The sequence below is a fragment of the Astatotilapia calliptera genome, chromosome 11 (assembly GCF_900246225.1).
Source record: "Astatotilapia calliptera chromosome 11, fAstCal1.2, whole genome shotgun sequence".
NCBI classification, from domain to species: domain Eukaryota; kingdom Metazoa; phylum Chordata; class Actinopteri; order Cichliformes; family Cichlidae; genus Astatotilapia; species Astatotilapia calliptera.
In genome coordinates this window covers 17390547-17409320 of record NC_039312.1, presented here as the reverse complement: position 1 = coordinate 17409320, position 18774 = coordinate 17390547, and the positions used below count along the sequence as shown (strand labels likewise).

The 18774-nt window shown below is 37.6% G+C and overlaps 3 protein-coding genes across 12 annotated transcripts in view; 2 read left to right on the top strand and 1 right to left on the bottom strand.

Annotated features, from left to right (window-relative positions):
* Nucleotides 1-24: 24 nt before the first annotated feature.
* Nucleotides 25-2001, top strand: LOC113032186 (allograft inflammatory factor 1-like). The gene is made up of 6 exons (XM_026184898.1): nucleotides 25-115; nucleotides 306-367; nucleotides 445-511; nucleotides 613-654; nucleotides 827-992; nucleotides 1617-2001. Exons 1-6 carry the CDS (start codon nucleotides 100-102, stop codon nucleotides 1702-1704), a joined length of 441 nt encoding a protein of 146 aa, XP_026040683.1. The 5' UTR covers nucleotides 25-99; the 3' UTR covers nucleotides 1705-2001.
* Nucleotides 2002-3882: 1881 nt separating this feature from the next.
* Nucleotides 3883-11944, top strand: LOC113031339 (casein kinase II subunit beta-like). Of its 2 annotated transcripts, none has more exons than XM_026183331.1 (7): nucleotides 3883-4017; nucleotides 4379-4454; nucleotides 10862-10964; nucleotides 11053-11168; nucleotides 11260-11335; nucleotides 11451-11640; nucleotides 11748-11944. In XM_026183331.1, exons 2-7 carry the CDS (start codon nucleotides 4383-4385, stop codon nucleotides 11836-11838), a joined length of 648 nt encoding a protein of 215 aa, XP_026039116.1. In that variant the 5' UTR covers nucleotides 3883-4017; nucleotides 4379-4382; the 3' UTR covers nucleotides 11839-11944. The 2 variants fall into 2 exon arrangements, with proteins under 2 accessions (XP_026039116.1, XP_026039115.1); XM_026183330.1 differs by lacking the exon at nucleotides 3883-4017 and adding an exon at nucleotides 4073-4173.
* A 1310-nt stretch (nucleotides 11945-13254) lies between these two features.
* LOC113031337 (band 4.1-like protein 2) overlaps nucleotides 13255-18774 on the bottom strand; it is a 20546-nt gene continuing 15026 nt past the window's right edge. For 6 of the 9 annotated variants that reach the window (XM_026183322.1, XM_026183318.1, XM_026183319.1 and 3 more), the window contains 5 exons: nucleotides 16684-17058; nucleotides 16055-16177; nucleotides 15707-15826; nucleotides 15545-15625; nucleotides 13255-14863 (listed from right to left, as the gene is read on the bottom strand). In XM_026183322.1, coding sequence (XP_026039107.1) covers nucleotides 14834-14863; nucleotides 15545-15625; nucleotides 15707-15826; nucleotides 16055-16177; nucleotides 16684-17058 — 729 coding nt within the window. In that variant the 3' untranslated portion in view covers nucleotides 13255-14833. Of the gene's footprint in view, nucleotides 14864-15544; nucleotides 15626-15706; nucleotides 15827-16054; nucleotides 16178-16683; nucleotides 17059-17491; nucleotides 18310-18774 lie in introns of those variants that run through there. The other 3 variants (XM_026183321.1, XM_026183323.1, XM_026183324.1) reach the window with 3 other exon arrangements.

The following is an 18774-nucleotide window of genomic DNA, read 5'->3' as shown; positions in this document are numbered from 1 at the left end:
CACTTCACTTCCTCTTCTCGTTCAGTTTATAGAAGCATCATCGTAACCTTCCGCCTGTGTTTGTGTTGGTTTCACAGTTTCTCAGCTCTCTTGACAGAAATGGACTGTGCTCAAGGTTAGTTTGTCTTTCTGTTAGCTTTGGTTGTTAAAGCCACTTTAACCAGCCTGAACAATACAAGACTGAATTTACTTATTTAATCATTCATTTATGTTATTAATTCATCCATTAAACTACCAGTTCTTATTGATTGTTTGTGAGAGTTCTCTCAGGCTGTTGTTGTTCCTAAAATATTGGTTTTTCACAGGTGGTAAAGCATTTGGTCTTCTAAAGTCTCAGCAGGAGGAAAAGCTAAATGGTATCAACGAGGTGAGCTAAACACAGAACTGTCCAAGACGTCGACTGACACCCTGCGATGCTAAATTGTGTATTTATGTCATTATTAGGCTTTTCTCACAGATCCTAAATATGAAGGAGAGGAAGACCTGGCCTCAAAGCTTGAAATGTTTAAAAGTGAGTCTCAAAGGGGGTACCAGTAACACTTCAGTTCATTGTTCAATTGGTGCAAAGTCATAAATTTTGGAATAATAATAATCTTATTGTTTATGTTACAGAGAAATACATGGAGTTTGATCTCAACGACAAAGGGGAAATAGGTAGGACGCCACTAGCCGTGCAGCCCTGAAGTAATTTTTTTTAGCAACATTAAGCAAGTGCTACTTTCAGTAGTGCCTCAGACAAAAACAACAACAAAATAAACCTCTCAGATTAAGCAAGCAGTAATGTTTTTTACTTCATTTTTCTTTTTGCGCACTTGTAATTTTATAGACATAATGGGTTTGAAGAGGATGTTGGAGAAACTTGGATTGGCCAAGACTCACCTGGAACTGAAAAAAATGATGGCAGAGGTGGTTGGAAGTAGCTCAAAAGACACTATCAGCTACAATGACTTCCTCAATATGATGCTGGGAAAGAGAAATGCAATTTTAAAACTGTGAGTATGAAATAAGTTGCTATTCAGAGCATAGCTGTAGACTGCAAGTGGAGTCCAAGGTCAAATAAGGTTATAGTGAGAAGAACTTCCCAAACAACTGAAAAACTGAACTAATACTGGACATCAGAAACCTATACTTGTGAAATTACTGGTTATGTTGAAACTGAGCCTATATATCAAAGTAGTCCTTCAGATATTTTCTGCAGTTTGGTTAACTTGGGGAATGAGTTTCATTTACATGAACACTTTCTTCTCATTTACTTTCACTTTACTTGCTACGTGCACATGCTCTGTAGGTTTGTCGTTTTGTTGTTGGCAGTGGGGTAAAAAGATCCTATCCATCTCACTGTGATAATAACAATTTTACATAAATAAATACTATTCACAATAACAGCTTGCACAGCAACCCATAAGATACATTTACAGATGAGAAGAGTTTTTCTTAGAAGGAATAATAAAAGAAATCTTGTATTTCAATTCCAGCACAGAAGCATTTTCATAAATAAACTGAAACTAAAAAGATCTAGGCCTACCGCTTACCGACAATAGAGAAACAAATGCGTAACGTCTGAGGTTTGCAAGAATGCTTTTTAAAGCATGTAAAATGTCTTGTTTTTATTCAAGGATCTTGATGTTTGAAGGCATGGCAAAGGAAGAAGAGCAGAAAGAAGTTGGACCACCTCGTCGTAAAACCTTTTCAGACCTGCCCTGACCTTCCATCCGAGCTGAATTCTGTCAATAAACCTCCCCCCCTTCCCCCCGCCTAGATTTTAAAATCAATCAAAGGTAAAGTTGTGAAAAAAATGAAACATGAAGTAAAATGTGCAATTTTCATGAAGAGATGTAAACTAGCCTGCATGTACTAGAACTGTACTGTTCTAGGTGTTTGTTCAAGTACTCTGATAATGTGAAATGTACATGGCAGTGGCAAAATATGTGATCAGTGTGGTTCATGTTAGAAGGTCAACATTTTTACAAGTTCATTAAAAATTACGTGGTTAAACAGTCACGGATCTCATGTTGTGTTTGTTAAAGTGAAAAGATTAAACTGCATTGCATTTTGCTTTTCTGTTTTTAACCCTTATAGCTAAAAGAGCCTAAAAGTAAAAATATTAAACACATGAGATATAACTACAAACAGCTGCTTTCGCTCGCTTTTATTTTATATTCTTTCATATTAATTTAAAAAAAACAAAATCAAAGGTATGTTTCCATTGCATCTCCTCCATGCATCAAGGTATTTTACAGACAGAGGAGATAGAGGCACACCTCTTAACTATCACATTCAATTTGGGATGCATGACTGACATTATCATAACATTAGCCTACTTGAACTAAGGTGAACCATGTCTCATTTGGATCTGACGTATTACTTCCATTATTGTTGGATTTGATTGTATTTATTTACTATAGTAGTTTAAAAAATTGGGTGTTTCACAATATACAACAGTGTGGCCACTTTTCTTCTAATATAGCAACGTCAGATGTTGATCTTAGAGAACATGGCAAACAAACAAACAACAAAAAGATAATTGTACCGGTAGTAGGCTTATCTCTCCTTCGCTTTCGCCTAATATATGCCGTATGTAGTGATGGCGTGTGTCAAAAAAATCAACACACTGCTTCAGAAGCACTGTGTCGAAGCTTGATTCGTTTGGCCAGAGTCACGTGATCAGTGACGTCCGAAGCTTCATTTAGAAGCTAACTGCTTCGGTATCTGATTCAGTGGTTTATAAGCAGGTGAATCATTCGCGGGATCTGTGGAGTGTTTTGATGGTGACAGATAGCAAACCACTGATCAGATTTGGAGCCAACGAGGAATAGAGGAGGTTCTGTTGTGTGGGAGTATTTTGAGTTGATTTTGGTCAATCGGGTGGGTTTTTCCAGCTTTGTGTTCTGGCTGTTTGCTTTTGTTTTGTGCGTGTTTATTTTATTTGGAAACGGGAAAAACTTAAAATGTCAAAAATCTGCTTTTCATAATATAAATATCATTAAATAACTTTAGAAAAACTTTCATTTGACTCGTAACATTTAATGTTATAAAAAGATATATTTTATTTTAAAAAATAATCTTAAAAATGTTAGTCTACAAAATGTGCAGCAATTTAATTTATTTATTCTCTTTAGCTGATAGTTTGTGAGGCCCAGTTAGACTGTATAACTGCATCTCTACCAGTTTTTCTGCAATCCAGCATCTTCTGTGCCATGTGAAGGGATTTTCCTTAAGGCAGGAGAAATTATCTCCACGAAAAGGAACAGGTTCGGCCATCGCACAGCGGAACAAATTCTCTTCTTAAATAAAAATGAAAAGTGTTACCTTAAATGCATCATGTTTTTAATTTGCAACCTCATAAGCATTTTCCCTTTCCATCTCACAATCAATTCTACCCCCAGGTCAAAAATATGTATAGGAAAATTTCCCTAATATAATATTGTTTATAAATATACCCGTCTAGCGATTAATTGCATAAGTACATGGAGGCAGGACGTCACAACAGAAGCATACTCCATAATGTGCATTATTATATGTATGTTATATGTAACGTGGTATTTTTCAATTATTGTATTTACCAACATCAAGAAGTCACAAGCAAAGAAAGACCACACCATGGTGCATGTTTAAACAAGGAAAGTTTACTGGTCAAAATTATTTATTAAACAAATAAACCACATTTTTTTAACACAAAAAAATACACGTTCAAAGCAACACAACAGCAGCCCAATATCAGACAGAATTCCACTCTGTAGAGTGGACAATCATTATGAAGCAGTTGGTTTTATTTTGTGGATTCAAGCTGCTCTTCATATTTTTGGCCACAAGATGTCACCAAAAAGGACTGTGTTGAAAAGCTTCGAGTAACGAACCGTTTTCAGAAAGCTTCATTTGGCCATCACTAGCCGGATGTGTAGTCGGCTACCTTATTTTGAAAAGAACGCATGACCGGAAATTATATTTTGTCACCCTGGGAGGGAGGACAGCTTAGCAAAGCTTCCAAATTGATGCGTTATTTAATATAAAAGAAGGGTGAGTGAAAGCGAATGTTTGTATACAGTTATACAAACACATAGGCGGTATTTATGTTAATGTGCCGTTACAGTAATACATTTGTACTGAACGTGTTAGCATGAACGCTAGCCAGCATGCTAAATCAAGAGCTGACGTATTTCCCAGGTTTGAGAGGCAGGTCTAAGCTCAATTAAAGATTATGTTTAACATTTTTAGTAAAACCCCAGGTGTCAGCTGCAGTCCTTATCTGTGCTGAAAATAATGTTGTGCTATGTTCACTTATAAAGCTCGGCTCACTAACCCTGTTAATGTTTTACTGCCTTTGTTTTTAACCTTTCTGGGTGTAAATTGGTTCACTGCGGCTATGCTGGTTTGTCAGGAGGATGAGCAGCTCAGAGGAGGTGTCCTGGATATCGTGGTTCTGTGGACTCAGAGGGAACGAGTTCTTCTGCGAGGTCAGTCTCATTTTCATTTTCACTCTTTATTTTTCAAAGCTTTAGTTGCACCGTCATAAGCTTTTCACAGACTTCATCATTCGCATCGCCTGCTGGCGGAGTATACAGAAGCGTAAATTATGTCCCCACACCATCAGGCTGCTCTACACTGTGGCAGCACAAGCACTCTGCATAAATACACAATTCCTTAGTGGTTCGCATGATTAAATTAAATCGAACCTTGACTTCTTGATTTTTGGTCCATATTCATCACAGCACCAAGATATATCAAATGTATTTGCACATCAGACCATACGTACAGACTTTCTTTGAATAAATCAAACCTGATGTGGTGTGCTGGTTTCTTATGATCACTTTCTCTGTTTGCACACTTATGTTAATAGTTACAACATCACCTAAAGAATAATTTATTGATTAAGATCATGGAGACACTTGAACTTTATGATTGAAAGATTTCTATAAATCATGCAGATGTAATCTGTGAACCATTTCGGAGTTCAGCAGGATTCTGAGACCCTGCACCATGCATGCTTAGACTGAAAGATAAATGCCTAGTATAGTGGTGACACATCAAAACAGCCAGTACTTAAGGATATGCTGCATGTTGCGAAACCATTTGGAAATCGTAGTGAAGCTACTCTCAATCAAAAATTACTTTGCTAAATTTATAATCTCAGCTAACAACATAAAAAATAAAAAACAGTTTGAGAGCGTACTGGGACCTTTTGCCAAACCAGTAAAGTGTGACGTGTATGGTGGACTAAAGCCATCAGCTATAAAGAAGACAAAAATGACCACCACACTCATGATTTTGTTTGATATATTATGTGGAATAACACATGCGAGTACTGAAATGTACAGAATGTGCTTAAATCAAACTAACCAGGCTATGTAAAGATGATATTTTACCTTCTTACCAGGTGTATGTGCTTAATGAATTTATTAGACCACCTTCCATAAAAACAAGAAAAATTCAAATGCATCAAAAATGTGTTTGAAGTTTTAAATCTGAACTGTTATCTATTAGGCAAACAACACACTGAATTCAAATGAATTTGTAGATGCTAGAAGTAGCTGCAGCTTTACATTAGAAGGACTCTTGGAAGTTCCTTTGGTTAGAAATCAGTTAATCACCTCAGCTACTTTTTTCCATCCAGTAGTTTCTGTTCTGTTGTAATTTCAGAACTGAAACCACCAAATAAAACACATTTCCCTTTTTTTTTTGTGTTTGAGTGTCTGAATTTCTCTCTTGGTCAAATATCCCTGTACTGTTATTAGTGTGAATGCTTGAAAAGCATTCACAGTATTGTTCTTCTAATCTTTATTATTAGTGTGAATGCTTGAAAAGCATTCACAGTATTGTTCTTCTAATCTTTATTAGTGTGAATGCTTGAAAAGCATTCACAGTATTGTTCTTCTAATCTTTATTATTATTTTTTCCTATTCCGTACGTTTTTCGCCGACTATCTCCTTCAAAACCGTTCAACTTAGAAAAACCATTCAAACACCATTAGATTCCTCTTCTTTTGGAATGGTGTGCTTCTATTTTTCTCATTTTTAACATTTATATTTTTAATTTTATTCAACTTTATTCAACAAAAATTTCCCATGTATTTCAATGGGGAGACCCTTCAAATTCTCATTCAACTTACTCATTTTTAAACTCTTACTACTTCAACATACGTTCACATAGAGCCACCATTCAAACTTTAAAACGAAGACAAGACATTCAACTATTCAACTTGTATTTATCTTTTCAATATCTATTATACTTTTTCTTCAGTTCCAGTTTAAGTTTCATGATGTTTTTTCAGCCGTTTCAGAGTTTATAATGGGTGTGTATGGGACGGAATGTTGGGGCTAGAGTGAGACAGCTCAACTGCTAGAGTGAGAGGAGCAAAAAAATTTATCTTAAAATCTTTTTTAAAACTGCTGCTGTGTCCACAGCGTTTGCTCTACAGGTATGATTTTACCCTCAAAACGTAGCCATGGCTGTCCTCTTTCATCCAATGTGTTTACTATTGTCCTAGGTGTTACGGTTCTTTCATAAATGTCACCAATGCACAGCCTCCTCCTTCCAACTCTTCCATAGACTCTAATGTTAAAATGGCTCAGAAGGTTCGTTTGAAAATCAGAAGAGCATGGTGTCTTTCCACTGTCACCACGTCCATATAATAAACTCCACAGGCATGAAAACTGAGAATTCAGTAGACTAGACATTGCTGTCACTCACGGTGAAAGAATTTTGTCAATACGACTTTTACTTTTCATTTGGGAACGATTTGTTTCGGCCTGACTTTTCTGTTCATTTTAAGCAGCAAAAGTGAGGCGCATGTCTGTGTGCGTGTGTATGGAGCCATTGGGTGCAGTCACTATAGCAACCAGGCTCACACCTGCCTGCTTAACGAGCTCTGCCTGCCACTGTACCAAGATTCATCTTAAGCACTTCTCTTTCAACTGCTGCTGTGTCCACAGTGTTACAGCCATCATTTTACCCTCAAATTGTCGCCATTATTGTTCTCTTTCCAACACCGTATCTTTCAAAGCTCAGGCATTTAAACTTTTTAAACTGTGTGGATCAAAGTGGAGGGATCACATTTGAGTCATTCAGTGATTCAAAGAATATGACCTTTTAATATTCATTCAGATGTTTTCTGACTCTAAATGTTCTTTTCTCATTTCTTAGGGTTTTCTAATTTACATTTAAAACATTTTCAGTTTTTTTCCAACTCCTTCTTCTGTGTAACCTTCAGCTTTTAGCAGTTCAGCACCTTTGTTTTCAGGTTAAATTCGTTTTTTTTTTTTGTTTTTTTTAATCTCATTCAATATTTTTAACTCAAAATTCAGCAATTAAGTCATTTCAGTGCATACATTCAGATTCAAGCATTCACACTGCAGTTTCTTCAGAAAATGCACTTTCTAGTTCTTATATTTTATTATCTATTCCGTACGTTTTTTGAAAGCCTACTCCTTCAAAACCGTTCAACTTAGAAAAACCATTCAAACACCATTAGATTCCTATTATTTTGGACATGGTTGCTTGTATTTTTCTCATTTTTAACATTTATATTTTTAATTTTATTCAACTTTATTCAACAAAAATTTCCCATGTATTTCAATGGGGAGACCCTTCAAATTCTCATTCAACTTACTCATTTTTAAACTCTTACTACTTCAACATACGTTCACATAGAGCCACCATTCAAACTTTAAAACGAAGACAAGACATTCAACTATTCAACTTGTATTTATCTTTTCAATATCTATTATACTTTTTCTTCAGTTCCAGTTTAAGTTTCATGATGTTTTTTCACCCGTTTCAGAGTTTATAATGGGTGTGTATGGGACGGAATGTTGGGGCTAGAGTGAGGCAGCTCAACTGCTAGAGTGAGAGGAGCAAAAAAAAAAATCTTAAAATCTTTTTTAAAACTGCTGCTGTGTCCGCAGCGTTTGCTCTACAGGTATGATTTTACCCTCAAAACGTAGCCATGGCTGTCCTCTTTCATCCAATGTGTTTACTATTGTACTAGGTGTTATGGTTCTTTCATAAATGTCACCAATGCACAGCCTCCTCCCTCCAACTCTTCCATAGACTCTAATGTTAAAATGGCTCAGAAGGTTCGTTTGAAAATCAGAAGAGCATGGTGTCTTTCCACTGTCACCACGTCCATATAATAAACTCCACAGACATGAAAACTGAGAATTTGGTAGACTAGACATTGCTGTCGCTCACAGTGAAAGAATTTTGTCAATACGACTTTTACTTTTCATTTGGGAACGATTTGTTTCGGCCTGACTTTTCTGTTCATTTTAAGCAGCAAAAGTGAGGTGCATGTCTGTGTGCGTGTGTATGGAGCCATTGGGTGCGGTCACTATAGCAACCAGGCTCACACCTGCCTGCTTAACGAGCTCTGCCTGCCACTGTACCAAGATCCATCTTAAACACTTCTCTTTCAACTGCTGCTGTGTCCACAGTGTTACAGCCATCATTTTACCCTCAAATTGTCGCCATTATTGTTCTCTTTCCAACACCGTATCTTTCAAAGCTCAGGCATTTAAACTTTTTAAACTGTGTGGATCAAAGTGGAGGGATCACATTTGAGTCATTCAGTGATTCAAAGAATATGACCTTTTAATATTCATTCAGATGTTTTCTGACTCTAAATGTTCTTTTCTCATTTCTTAGGGTTTTCTAATTTACATTTAAAACATTTTCAGTTTTTTTCCAACTCCTTCTTCTGTGTAACTTTCAGCTTTTAGCAGTTCAGCACCTTTGTTTTCAGGTTAAATTCGTTTTTTTTTTTGTTTTTTTTTAATCTCATTCAAGATTTTTAACTCAAAATTCAGCAATTAATTCATTTCAGTGCATACATTCAGATTCAAGCATTCACACTGCAGTTTCTTCAGAAAATGCACTTTCTAGTTATATTTTATTCTGTATTCCGTACGTTTTTTGAAAGCCTACTCCTTCAAAACCGTTCAACTTAGAAAAACCATTCAAACATCGTTAGATTCCTATTATTTTGGACAACATTGCTTCTATTTTTCTCATTTTTAACATTTATATTTTTAATTTTATTCAACTTTATTCAACAAAAATTTCCCATGTATTTCAATGGGGAGACCCTTCAAATTCTCATTCAACTTACTCATTTTTAAACTCTTACTACTTCCACATACATTGACATAGAGCCACCATTCAAACTTTAAAACGAAGACAAGACATTCAACTATTCAACTTGTATTTATCTTTTCAATATCTATTATACTTTTTCTTCAGTTCCAGTTTAAGTTTCATGATGTTTTTTCACCCGTTTCAGAGTTTATAATGGGTGTGTATGGGACGGAATGTTGGGGCTAGAGTGAGGCAGCTCAACTGCTAGAGTGAGAGGAGCAAAAAAATTAATCTTAAAATCTTTTTTAAAACTGCTGCTGTGTCCGCAGCGTTTGCTCTACAGGTATGATTTTACCCTCAAAACGTAGCCATGGCTGTCCTCTTTCATCCAATGTGTTTACTATTGTCCTAGGTGTTACGGTTCTTTCATAAATGTCACCAATGCACAGCCTCCTCCCTCCAACTCTTCCATAGACTCTAATGTTAAAATGGCTCAGAAGGTTCGTTTGAAAATCAGAAGAGCATGGTGTCTTTCCACTGTCACCACGTCCATATAATAAACTCCACAGGCATGAAAACTGAGAATTTGGTAGACTAGACATGGCTGTCGCTCACGGTGAAAGAATTTTGTCAGTACGACTTTTACTTTTCATTTGGGAACGATTTGTTTCGGCCTGACTTTTCTGTTCATTTTAAGCAGCAAAAGTGAGGCGCATGTCTGTGTACGTGTGTATGGAGCCATTGGGTGCAGTCACTATAGCAACCAGGCTCACACCTGCCTGCTTAACGAGCTCTGCCTGCCACTGTGCCAAGATTCATCTTAAGCACTTCTCTTTCAACTGCTGCTGTGTCCACAGTGTTACAGCCATCATTTTACCCTCAAAACGTCGCCATCGTTGTTCTCTTTCCAACATCTTGTCTTTCAAAGCTCAGACATTTAAACTTTTTAAACTGTGTGGATCCAAGTGGAGGGATCACATTTTAGTCATTCAGTGATTCAAAGAATATGACCTTTTAATATTCTTTCAGATGTTTTCTGACTCTAAATGTTCTTTTCTCATTTCTTAGGTTTTTCTAATTTACAATTAAAACATTTTCAGCTTTTTTCCAACTTCTTCTTCTGTGTAACCTTCAGCTTTTAGCAGTTCAGCACCTTTGTTTTCAGGTTAAATTCGGGTTTTTTTTTAATCTCATTCAAAATTTTTAACTTAAATTCAGTAATTATTTCATTTCAATGCATACATTCAGATTCAAGCATTCACACTGCAGTTTCTTCAGAAAATGCACTTTCTAGTTTATATTGCAGTGTCTCAATAACTTGCAGGGAAATCTTTAAATGATGGAGTAGGTCGTCACCTACTGGATATCAACCTGGGGTCAAGGTCACACTATGGCCAGTAACCTGTAACCAGGATAATCTGCTGCGTCATTTACTTTCTGGTCTGCATTATTTATTTTATTATTTGGTATCTTTGGGGCTGGAAGATGCCACCTTGGACATTTTACACACACGTAGTTTTCAGTTCAGCTACATATAGTTAAGACCTGACTGTTGCAACTGCTCTCCTCGCCTGTTTGTGAAGAGCACGGTGGGTTTTCTTTCTAAGAGTACAAAAAGGGCATCAAGTAAAAATGCTTAAATGAAAAATGCCAAAAAATAGCTGGCTGCATCGCAGTAATCTTGTTAAACTTTTGTATAATGGTTCTATATCAGTGTGCTGTGCAGTGCACTGCTGCAACAGTAACTTGTGCTATTAATAGCCTTTGGTTTCCTTCTGCTGCTGTGTTTTAGGTTGATGAAGACTACATACAGGACAAGTTTAACCTGACGGGGTTGAATGAGCAGGTGCCTCATTACCGCCAGGCTCTGGATATGATTCTTGACCTGGAGCCAGGTGAGATTTTAAAGTGGTGCAAACCACTTCTCTCATAAAATGAGATAGTAAAATAGTTAAACAGGCTAAATTGTTTCTATTTAAACAGATGAGGAGCTTGAAGATAATCCAAACCAGAGCGACCTGATAGAGCAGGCAGCAGAGATGCTGTACGGACTTATACATGCACGTTACATCCTCACAAACAGAGGCATTGCACAAATGGTGGGCTCTTATTTTATAGTTTTTGCAACAACCTCTTACAGGCACCACAACATGATCATCACGAGTGATTTAAGTTTGTTCTTTTTTGTAGTTGGAAAAGTATCAGCAGGGGGATTTTGGCTATTGCCCCAGAGTGTATTGTGAGAATCAGCCAATGCTTCCGATTGGTAGGTCTGATTGTTTTTGATCTTCTCATTGGGGGGGGGGGGATCACTTGAACTAAACAACACACTGTGATATTTGTGACTATCCCTTCTTTTCTCTCTCTCCTGCGTAACGTAGGTTTATCGGATATACCGGGAGAAGCGATGGTGAAGCTTTATTGCCCAAAGTGCATGGATGTGTACACCCCTAAATCCTCTAGGCACCACCACACGGATGGAGCCTACTTTGGCACGGGGTTCCCTCACATGCTGTTCATGGTGCACCCAGAGTACCGCCCAAAGCGACCTGCCAATCAGTTTGTGCCAAGGTTTGTTCTTTTGCATCAATGTTACACTCAGTTTTCAAACGACACCAAACCACTGACCTCTGAAAAGCGAGGAATTTATTTATTTATTTTTGTTCTTTTTTTTTTAGGCTGTATGGTTTCAAAATCCACCCGATGGCTTATCAACTCCAGCTTCAGGCAGCATCAAGTTTCAAGAGCCCAGTAAAGGTGATTCGCTAGAAGCCATCTTTGACAAAGACAGTGGACTCAGAGACTTTGTTTACAACTTGCGTGAAGCAATTGATTGTGTATAACCAATAAATACCTGTACAGTTCTCCAAACTCACCTCTGTGTTGATAAGCACTTTCAGATTCAGCCATTTCCCCTCTTTTAGGAGGCAGTTACAGTTGAGCAGTTTTTAATTATACTAATTAATTGAGCTTCAGACATGTGGTTGAACCTTAACTGATGTCAGTCCATCTTTTCAAAATAAAGGGGTTTCTCTTTTAGATTGAAAAGTGACTTTTACTGCAGTTTGCTTTGCGGCTTAGTTGAATGTAACAGAATGTCTCACCACCAGCCCCAAGAGGTTTGCCTTATCAGTGATTAAGCCTCATGAAAATGTAACTATTAAATCCAGAACACATGTAGGAATGTGCTTAGATGTTGTTCTTGTAATATGTGCAAATAGATTCAGGTGCTCTTACCAACAACCAGTGAATACCAAATTAGAGAGATAAAGAAAAGCCAAAAGGACCTATGCTTGTTTTAAATGTTACTCTTCAGTTTCATGAGATATAGTGGCTGTGTATTTGCTTGTTTAGACAGCTCTAACAATCATTTCCTGAGGGCTCTGTTTGTATATGTTTAAATAATGGGATAACGATCTAGACCAGGGGTGTCAGAACATAAGGCTCTGGGGCCAGAAGTGGCCGGCAAAGACTCCAATCCAGTCCACTGGGCAAAAAAAGTTCAGAAAGTTTGAACTTTTAACTGTATTTTCATAGTTTTGACAGCATTTCTTATTGATAAAGATCTCCCATTCATAATTCATCACAATAATTATTAATTACATAAAAGTTAGTTTTTTCCACTACCTACTATGATTTTTTTTTTTTTAGGTGTCTGAAGTTATGAAAACTTTATATTGTATAATTACAGAATAGTCTGGGCAATGAACTTCCAGAACTACTGTAATTTTAAACATCCATCAGTTTCATTGATTCGGCTCACTTAAGATCAAAGCGGACTGACTGTGTAAAATGAGTTTGACATCCCTGATCTAGACAGATGTGACTCTTTTTTTTTTTTTAAGAGTTTGGTATTGAACGTGCAACATCCACTGCAAAACAAGTGACTGGCATTAAATTTAAAAAAAAAAAAGACTGGCATTAAATATTTATTACTTACCAAGAGCTCATTTTTAATATGACGTGCTTCATTCACAGACAGCCCAACAACATGCAAAATAATGCTTATTTTATTTTATTTTCCATAAAAAGACAGGGATAAGTCACAAAGCAACAATATTTTCAATTTTCTAAAAACTATTATTTTTTTCTTAATGTGAAACTACTTTTTTATCGAGGGAGGAAAAATGCAGATGTGATTGAGTTTTAGCTATAATAGCAATGGCTTTTTTTTTTTTTTTTTTTTTTAAAAAAAAAAAAAATGCTACCAAACATGCTATCTAGAAAAGATTCGTATGTTTTCTTCTCTATGAAAAAGTACAGGAAAAACAGCAAGTGAGAGCAACCTACTCAGACTACGTGGTTAAAAAGGCTTTACAAACTTGGTTGATTATGAATGTAGTATTTAACATGGTGGAAGCCTGGAAACCAGCTTGTGGTGAAACATCACAATACATCAAATCACATGAAACAGTTCCTACTTAACAAATAAATTACTGTATAGTAGAACACGTAGAAAAAAAAAAAAAAAGACAACGTGTGCTCCCGTGAGAGGAAAAGCCACATTTATCGGGCAGCTGCCTTCATGGCTTACATGTGTGGCTATTGTGACAGACAAGCTTTTATATTTATTGACCTCACTTGACTGAACATACATGTACATTTACAATAGAGGTGGATAATAAATACATGGACATTCCTCATACAATCATACGGAGGTCTGTAGTCTTACAAAGAATATCAAAACCTGAGATAAACAGACCAAAAACCTGTAAAAACTTTTCATATCAACCAAATATGTTCAAAGCAGGTAGGACTTCTATTAAAATGAACAAAAACAGAGCTGAGTAAATCTCCACTGTTATCTGTGAGTTCTGTAAAGTCGGATGTACTTGGTGGACTACGAGAGGAAACGAATAAGAATGATTCAGGGTGATTCAGGCAAGACGAGTCTTAAATAGAGACCTCAAAATTCAGTAAAACACCACAAATGGTAACCTACATTTTCATGAGCAGATATGAATAACTTAAAAACCTCACATTTGTACAAATACTATAAAAAGCATTACTTCTATAAAATAGAGAAATATTTCAAAATAGATCAATTTTTTAAAAATTCAAACTTTACAAGAATATGTAGGCTACTGGTTCTTAAGCTGGTTGGGGAAGAAAATATTAACTTGGTTTTTTTTTTATTTCTTTCTTTATTTTTGTACCTGAGACGTGAACAAACTGTCCAAATTTGAGCAGAAAATATCTTTGTCCACATAGAGATGTGAGGTATGTCATTTCATTAAAATAAAAAGTCTCTCCTGAATTAAATAGACAAGTAAACAACAAGAAAAAAAAAAAAAGAGAGTTCCCTTGAATGTGGTCTTAACGTTCCCCTAGCAGCACCGTGGGAAGAAATGCTGATAATGGCATCTAAACTATAATGGAAACAGTAAATTTGTATAAAATCAACAATGTAAAAACCACTAGGAAAAAAAAGTATTTAAAAGCAAACGTAACTTGAGATCACACAACTGCAAATGCTGGGATTTAACCAATAAACGTGTACTCGCTAAACTTTTACAACACTAGGATAATCTGAGGACTGTGCAGCTCTGCCTACAATGAACAGCCTGAAAAAAATACAAAAACTGAAAACAAACAGACTATTAGGAATTAATATACGCTGTTATCAATCATTTTAGCTGCAGAGTTATGAGTGGGGGTTTTTTCCTGTTTTTTAAGATATGTGTGCGCAAGTACAGCTGGTCACTGTGTGTTGAGTGCTGGGGATATCGGAGGTGATTGGTCAAAGGAACAAGGTGTGGTTCAGTTACAATGCTGATGCTCCGCCGTGCTTCTCCTGCAACACAGACATGTTTTGTTTATATGATCTCAAGTTGCTAAGACAAAACTGTCCTCGTCATTAAGCGCTAAAGAGTTGATGCAAGTACAAATTTAAGCAAAACACTATAACTTCATATTTCAGATTAAAGAGTAGTATCTAAAACTAAGGAAGCTTGTTTTCGGTGCTGAAAAAAAATTGGATAAGATTAGAATATTCTGTGCATTAAAAATATTTTTTGGACTCGCCTACTATTAATGCAGCTGTTCACCTCAACCGCTCACATGATTTTGCGGGATGAGGTTGTGGCATTTATTTTTCCAGTTCAACCTCAATTTTTTTGATTTTTCACATGTAAAAAATACAGATCTGACTAATCACAGCACTGCATTTGGCAGCAAGTGCACTCGTAGCTCAAAATGCGCACCCGTACTGAATATGCAGTGATTAAATAATATTGTTTTACCTCAGAGACGATTACACGACAAGTTTGCATCTGAAAAATTTGGAATGAAATGCTGTTATTTTGCACCGCACTCTGTGTAACGTCTTTGCTAACTATCTTGGAATTTCCTTCCAGTTGTTGAAATTTTGAGTTAAGGCTTTCTTTCCTTTTACTGCACAAACAAGCTTCCATATAAAACTCAGCCAAGAGAGCAAATACCGCCTTACGCCTAAACCTGTGTGTAGATTTTGTACCTTATCTTGGTCGATGTCAGAGTCTGCGGTTATGACAATTCTCTTCTCCACGCGAGTTTCTGAAGATCCACTTTTTACTACCTGTACAGGAAGGAAAATCTATATTAGGCATATAAAGAGTAATAGAACGGGAAAGGCGAGAGCCTAATTTGCTCTGCTGACCTTTGAGATGTGAGTGGTGGTAGTCGTCACTGAGGTGCCACTGGTGGTCTCTGAGGTAATGGTCTGGGAACTGGATACTGTTGAGCAATCTTTGTCCTCCTCTGTCCCATCAACGGTCACCTGAAGGAAAGAAGAAAAAAGGGGGATGTACTGAATAATCATTTCTAAATCATGTGACATCAAGGTTTCACCGAGGAAGGCACGAGGCTGCTTCATTCTTATTTTGGAGCCCTTCTACTGATCCTCCCAGACCTCCTTATTGGGAGTTTTTGAAGCCACCTCCACCATGCAAACCTGACTGCCTATAGCTGAGACAGATCTGGGCTGAGCAGCTGCTGGAGCCCCTACCTTTGAAGACTCATAGGTGAAGGTCCTAGTCGGGATGATAGGGACCTCTGTGGTGGAGATGCCACTGGGTAAGGGGCTGGAGACGGCTGTGATGGTGACAGTCTGCGTCTGCACCAGAGGGGGCTGTGAAATGGAGCACAGCCCCATGAGTGGCTGTTTAACCAGACACTTTGCACCACAGCAAACACTTTATTTCACACCATGCATTAGCTATTGCCTTTTTTTTCTTTAATTAGACTTTCACCACAACCGCTATTTCCTCTCACCAGATTAGTTTATTGTATTCGAAACAGAAGAATCAACGTGTTAACGTCACTTCCCACCACCAACCACTCCAAGAGAAACGGTGAATAAACGGCACAGGTGCGTTAGAAAGATGATCAAAAGTAATGGTTTTGTAGCAGAGATTTTTACAGTGACCCGTCACCGTCGTTAAAAACTTAGCACACCACTGTGCAGCACCTCTGCAGCGTCTTGAGTTCCGTCTGACAATAACAAGCACTTTCACACCAAACCGAATACCACCTTAGGAGAGTCACAAGTTTTTTTATTTGTATCGGTGCTGCAAAGGAGTGTGTCAGCCAAGAAGGGAAATAATCAGCATCACCCCGAGGGAGTCAGGAGGCTACCTGGAAACAGCGCATGACCTGTGGACCATCGCTCCAGAAATAGGAAGCTGGGGAAGATCCAGCTATCCTCCCAGAGTCAGCCGACACTCCGGGACACGATCCTTCTTCTTCCGGGATCACTTCTAAAGCATTACAGGAGGGATCAAAGGAAGGAGGCAGCTGTGCCATTTCCACCTCTACGATTGGCACCAAGTTCGCCTCAAACACTACAACCTCTTCCTGATCACGTAACTCTTTCTCAACAGTAGCGCTGTGGACTTCGACACTCTCGGGCTCGCTCTTGATGGGTAGGTCTGTAAATTCCAAACTACTGCTGGTTTCCTCATGTGCAGTCTTTGTGTCTGAACCATTGCTTAGGGGTCTAATGCACACACTCTAAAAAAGACATAAAATAGTTACTATGTGAAGTATTTCCAACTGATACTGTGAAAATGATAAATACACATGCATGCAAGCTAAAAATATGTACATAGAGTGGATTAGGCTGCACAAAGTATAGGTTTTATGAGGTACTGCAGAGACTCTGGTTATCTGATTGCACTTATGTAATAAAAATCAGCCCTGTTTTAATGCCATAGCTTAACAACACACAATGGCCACAATCATTTCTACATGGTGCATGCTAAAAGTAGATGAGCAAGTTTTATGAATGGTTACAACTTTATGGCATGCATCTTAACAATAAATAGAATGCGTCATGATTCAATTCTCCTGTTTAAATTTGGAGAGGAAGGACCAGTGGAATATTATGAAACCTGAAGTTTATATGAAATAATTCAATTGCATAAATGAAAATAAGAAGCATATGAACTGAATATGGAATGGCTTTTATTCTTTGGTCAACGTTGATTGTCAAAAAGTCATGCAACAAGGAATCTCTTGCAGCTGCTACATACTCCCTTTCCAAATACTGGTGGAGGACAAACAGGTTATTAAGAATAACAATTAAGCTGCCTCAAGAAATACTATAGTGTGAAAGGGTACTGATCATTTCCCCCATTAACAAGACTGCTGTTTTCTAGTGCATGTGAGCTCAGGAAAAAAGTCACAGTGGTCATCTTTTTCTTTTTTTAAAGACTACTGACAATATAAATGAACCTCAACACGTGTATAAAAGCAGGCTCAAAGTGATGCGGTCAAACATTAAAAACCTCTGGATAAAAGTCAAAACTTGTATCTTTAAAAGTCCAAAAGACGTCACAGAAAATGCAAACAGCACTGCGTTATCACTTCCAGTCCTGATCAGTCTTTGGAGAAGGAGAGGTCTGATTCTGGTTGGAGAAACCAGGGGTGGGGTGGGGGAATTGTGCCGCAGTGGAGGAAACAGGGAATCAAAGTCTCAACAGTTCAAAGGAAGCCTGAGAGAAAAAAAAAAAAAAAAAGAGGGCAGCTTCTCAAGTGGAGCAGAGGATGAGAGGTGAAAATGCTGGAGTGATGCTGCAGAGGAAGCAAAGGAAGGAGAAGAGGAGAAGAGAAAGCTAGAGGCTGATGGGTAGATGGGCAGGGTGCGGTCTCCGTGGGTCACATTCACACCTTGTGTGGGGCCTCCGCAGGGTTGAGACGACCCCCTCAGCTGCGTTTGGAGTAGAAGTCGAGCAGGGGGCCGCGCGGAAGGCGGATGACAAACTGATGGGGGGACGAGGATGAGCAGGAGGAGGAGGGGGGAAAAGATGAGAGGGAGGAATTTTAAAATACGATAATGAACTGAATTTGTCAAATCTGAATTTGTGCAACAGCTGATAAAATTCTAACATTTTAAAGCCTTTATTAGAAAACAAACCAGATTTTATTCACTTTTCGTTTGTTTTCAGAGCATTGAAATGTTACATGCATTTTAACATGCACTTTATTTGTTTCCATGAACAACAAACTTTTCTTTCTTCTCTTGAAAAGACAGAAAAGTCATTCACACTTGCGGTATCTTATTTAAAACTATCTCATCAGCTAAAGCTGATGCAGCTGAGAGCTGATGGATAGCAACAATGCTATGCATCTCAAGTGACATCAAGCTGTCATAAAGGTTCATAATGTCAGCAGCTCAGAACCTAAAGTTTAACTGGTTGTTTTAACAAGTAGCTTTTACTTTATTTT

Coding starts and splice junctions, on each gene's coding strand:
- LOC113031339 (XM_026183330.1), top strand. CDS start 4,118: ATGAACGCTAGCCAGCATGCTAAATCAAGAGCTGACGTATTTCCCAGG. Junction 4,174..4,378: donor GTATTTCCCAGGTTTGAGAG/GCAGGTCTAAGC, acceptor CTGGTTTGTCAG/GAGGATGAGCAGCTCAGAGG. Junction 4,455..10,861: donor GGAACGAGTTCTTCTGCGAG/GTCAGTCTCATT, acceptor GCTGTGTTTTAG/GTTGATGAAGACTACATACA.
- LOC113032186 (XM_026184898.1), top strand. Junction 512..612: donor AAAGCTTGAAATGTTTAAAA/GTGAGTCTCAAA, acceptor TTTATGTTACAG/AGAAATACATGGAGTTTGAT. Junction 993..1,616: donor AGAAATGCAATTTTAAAACT/GTGAGTATGAAA, acceptor TTTTTATTCAAG/GATCTTGATGTTTGAAGGCA.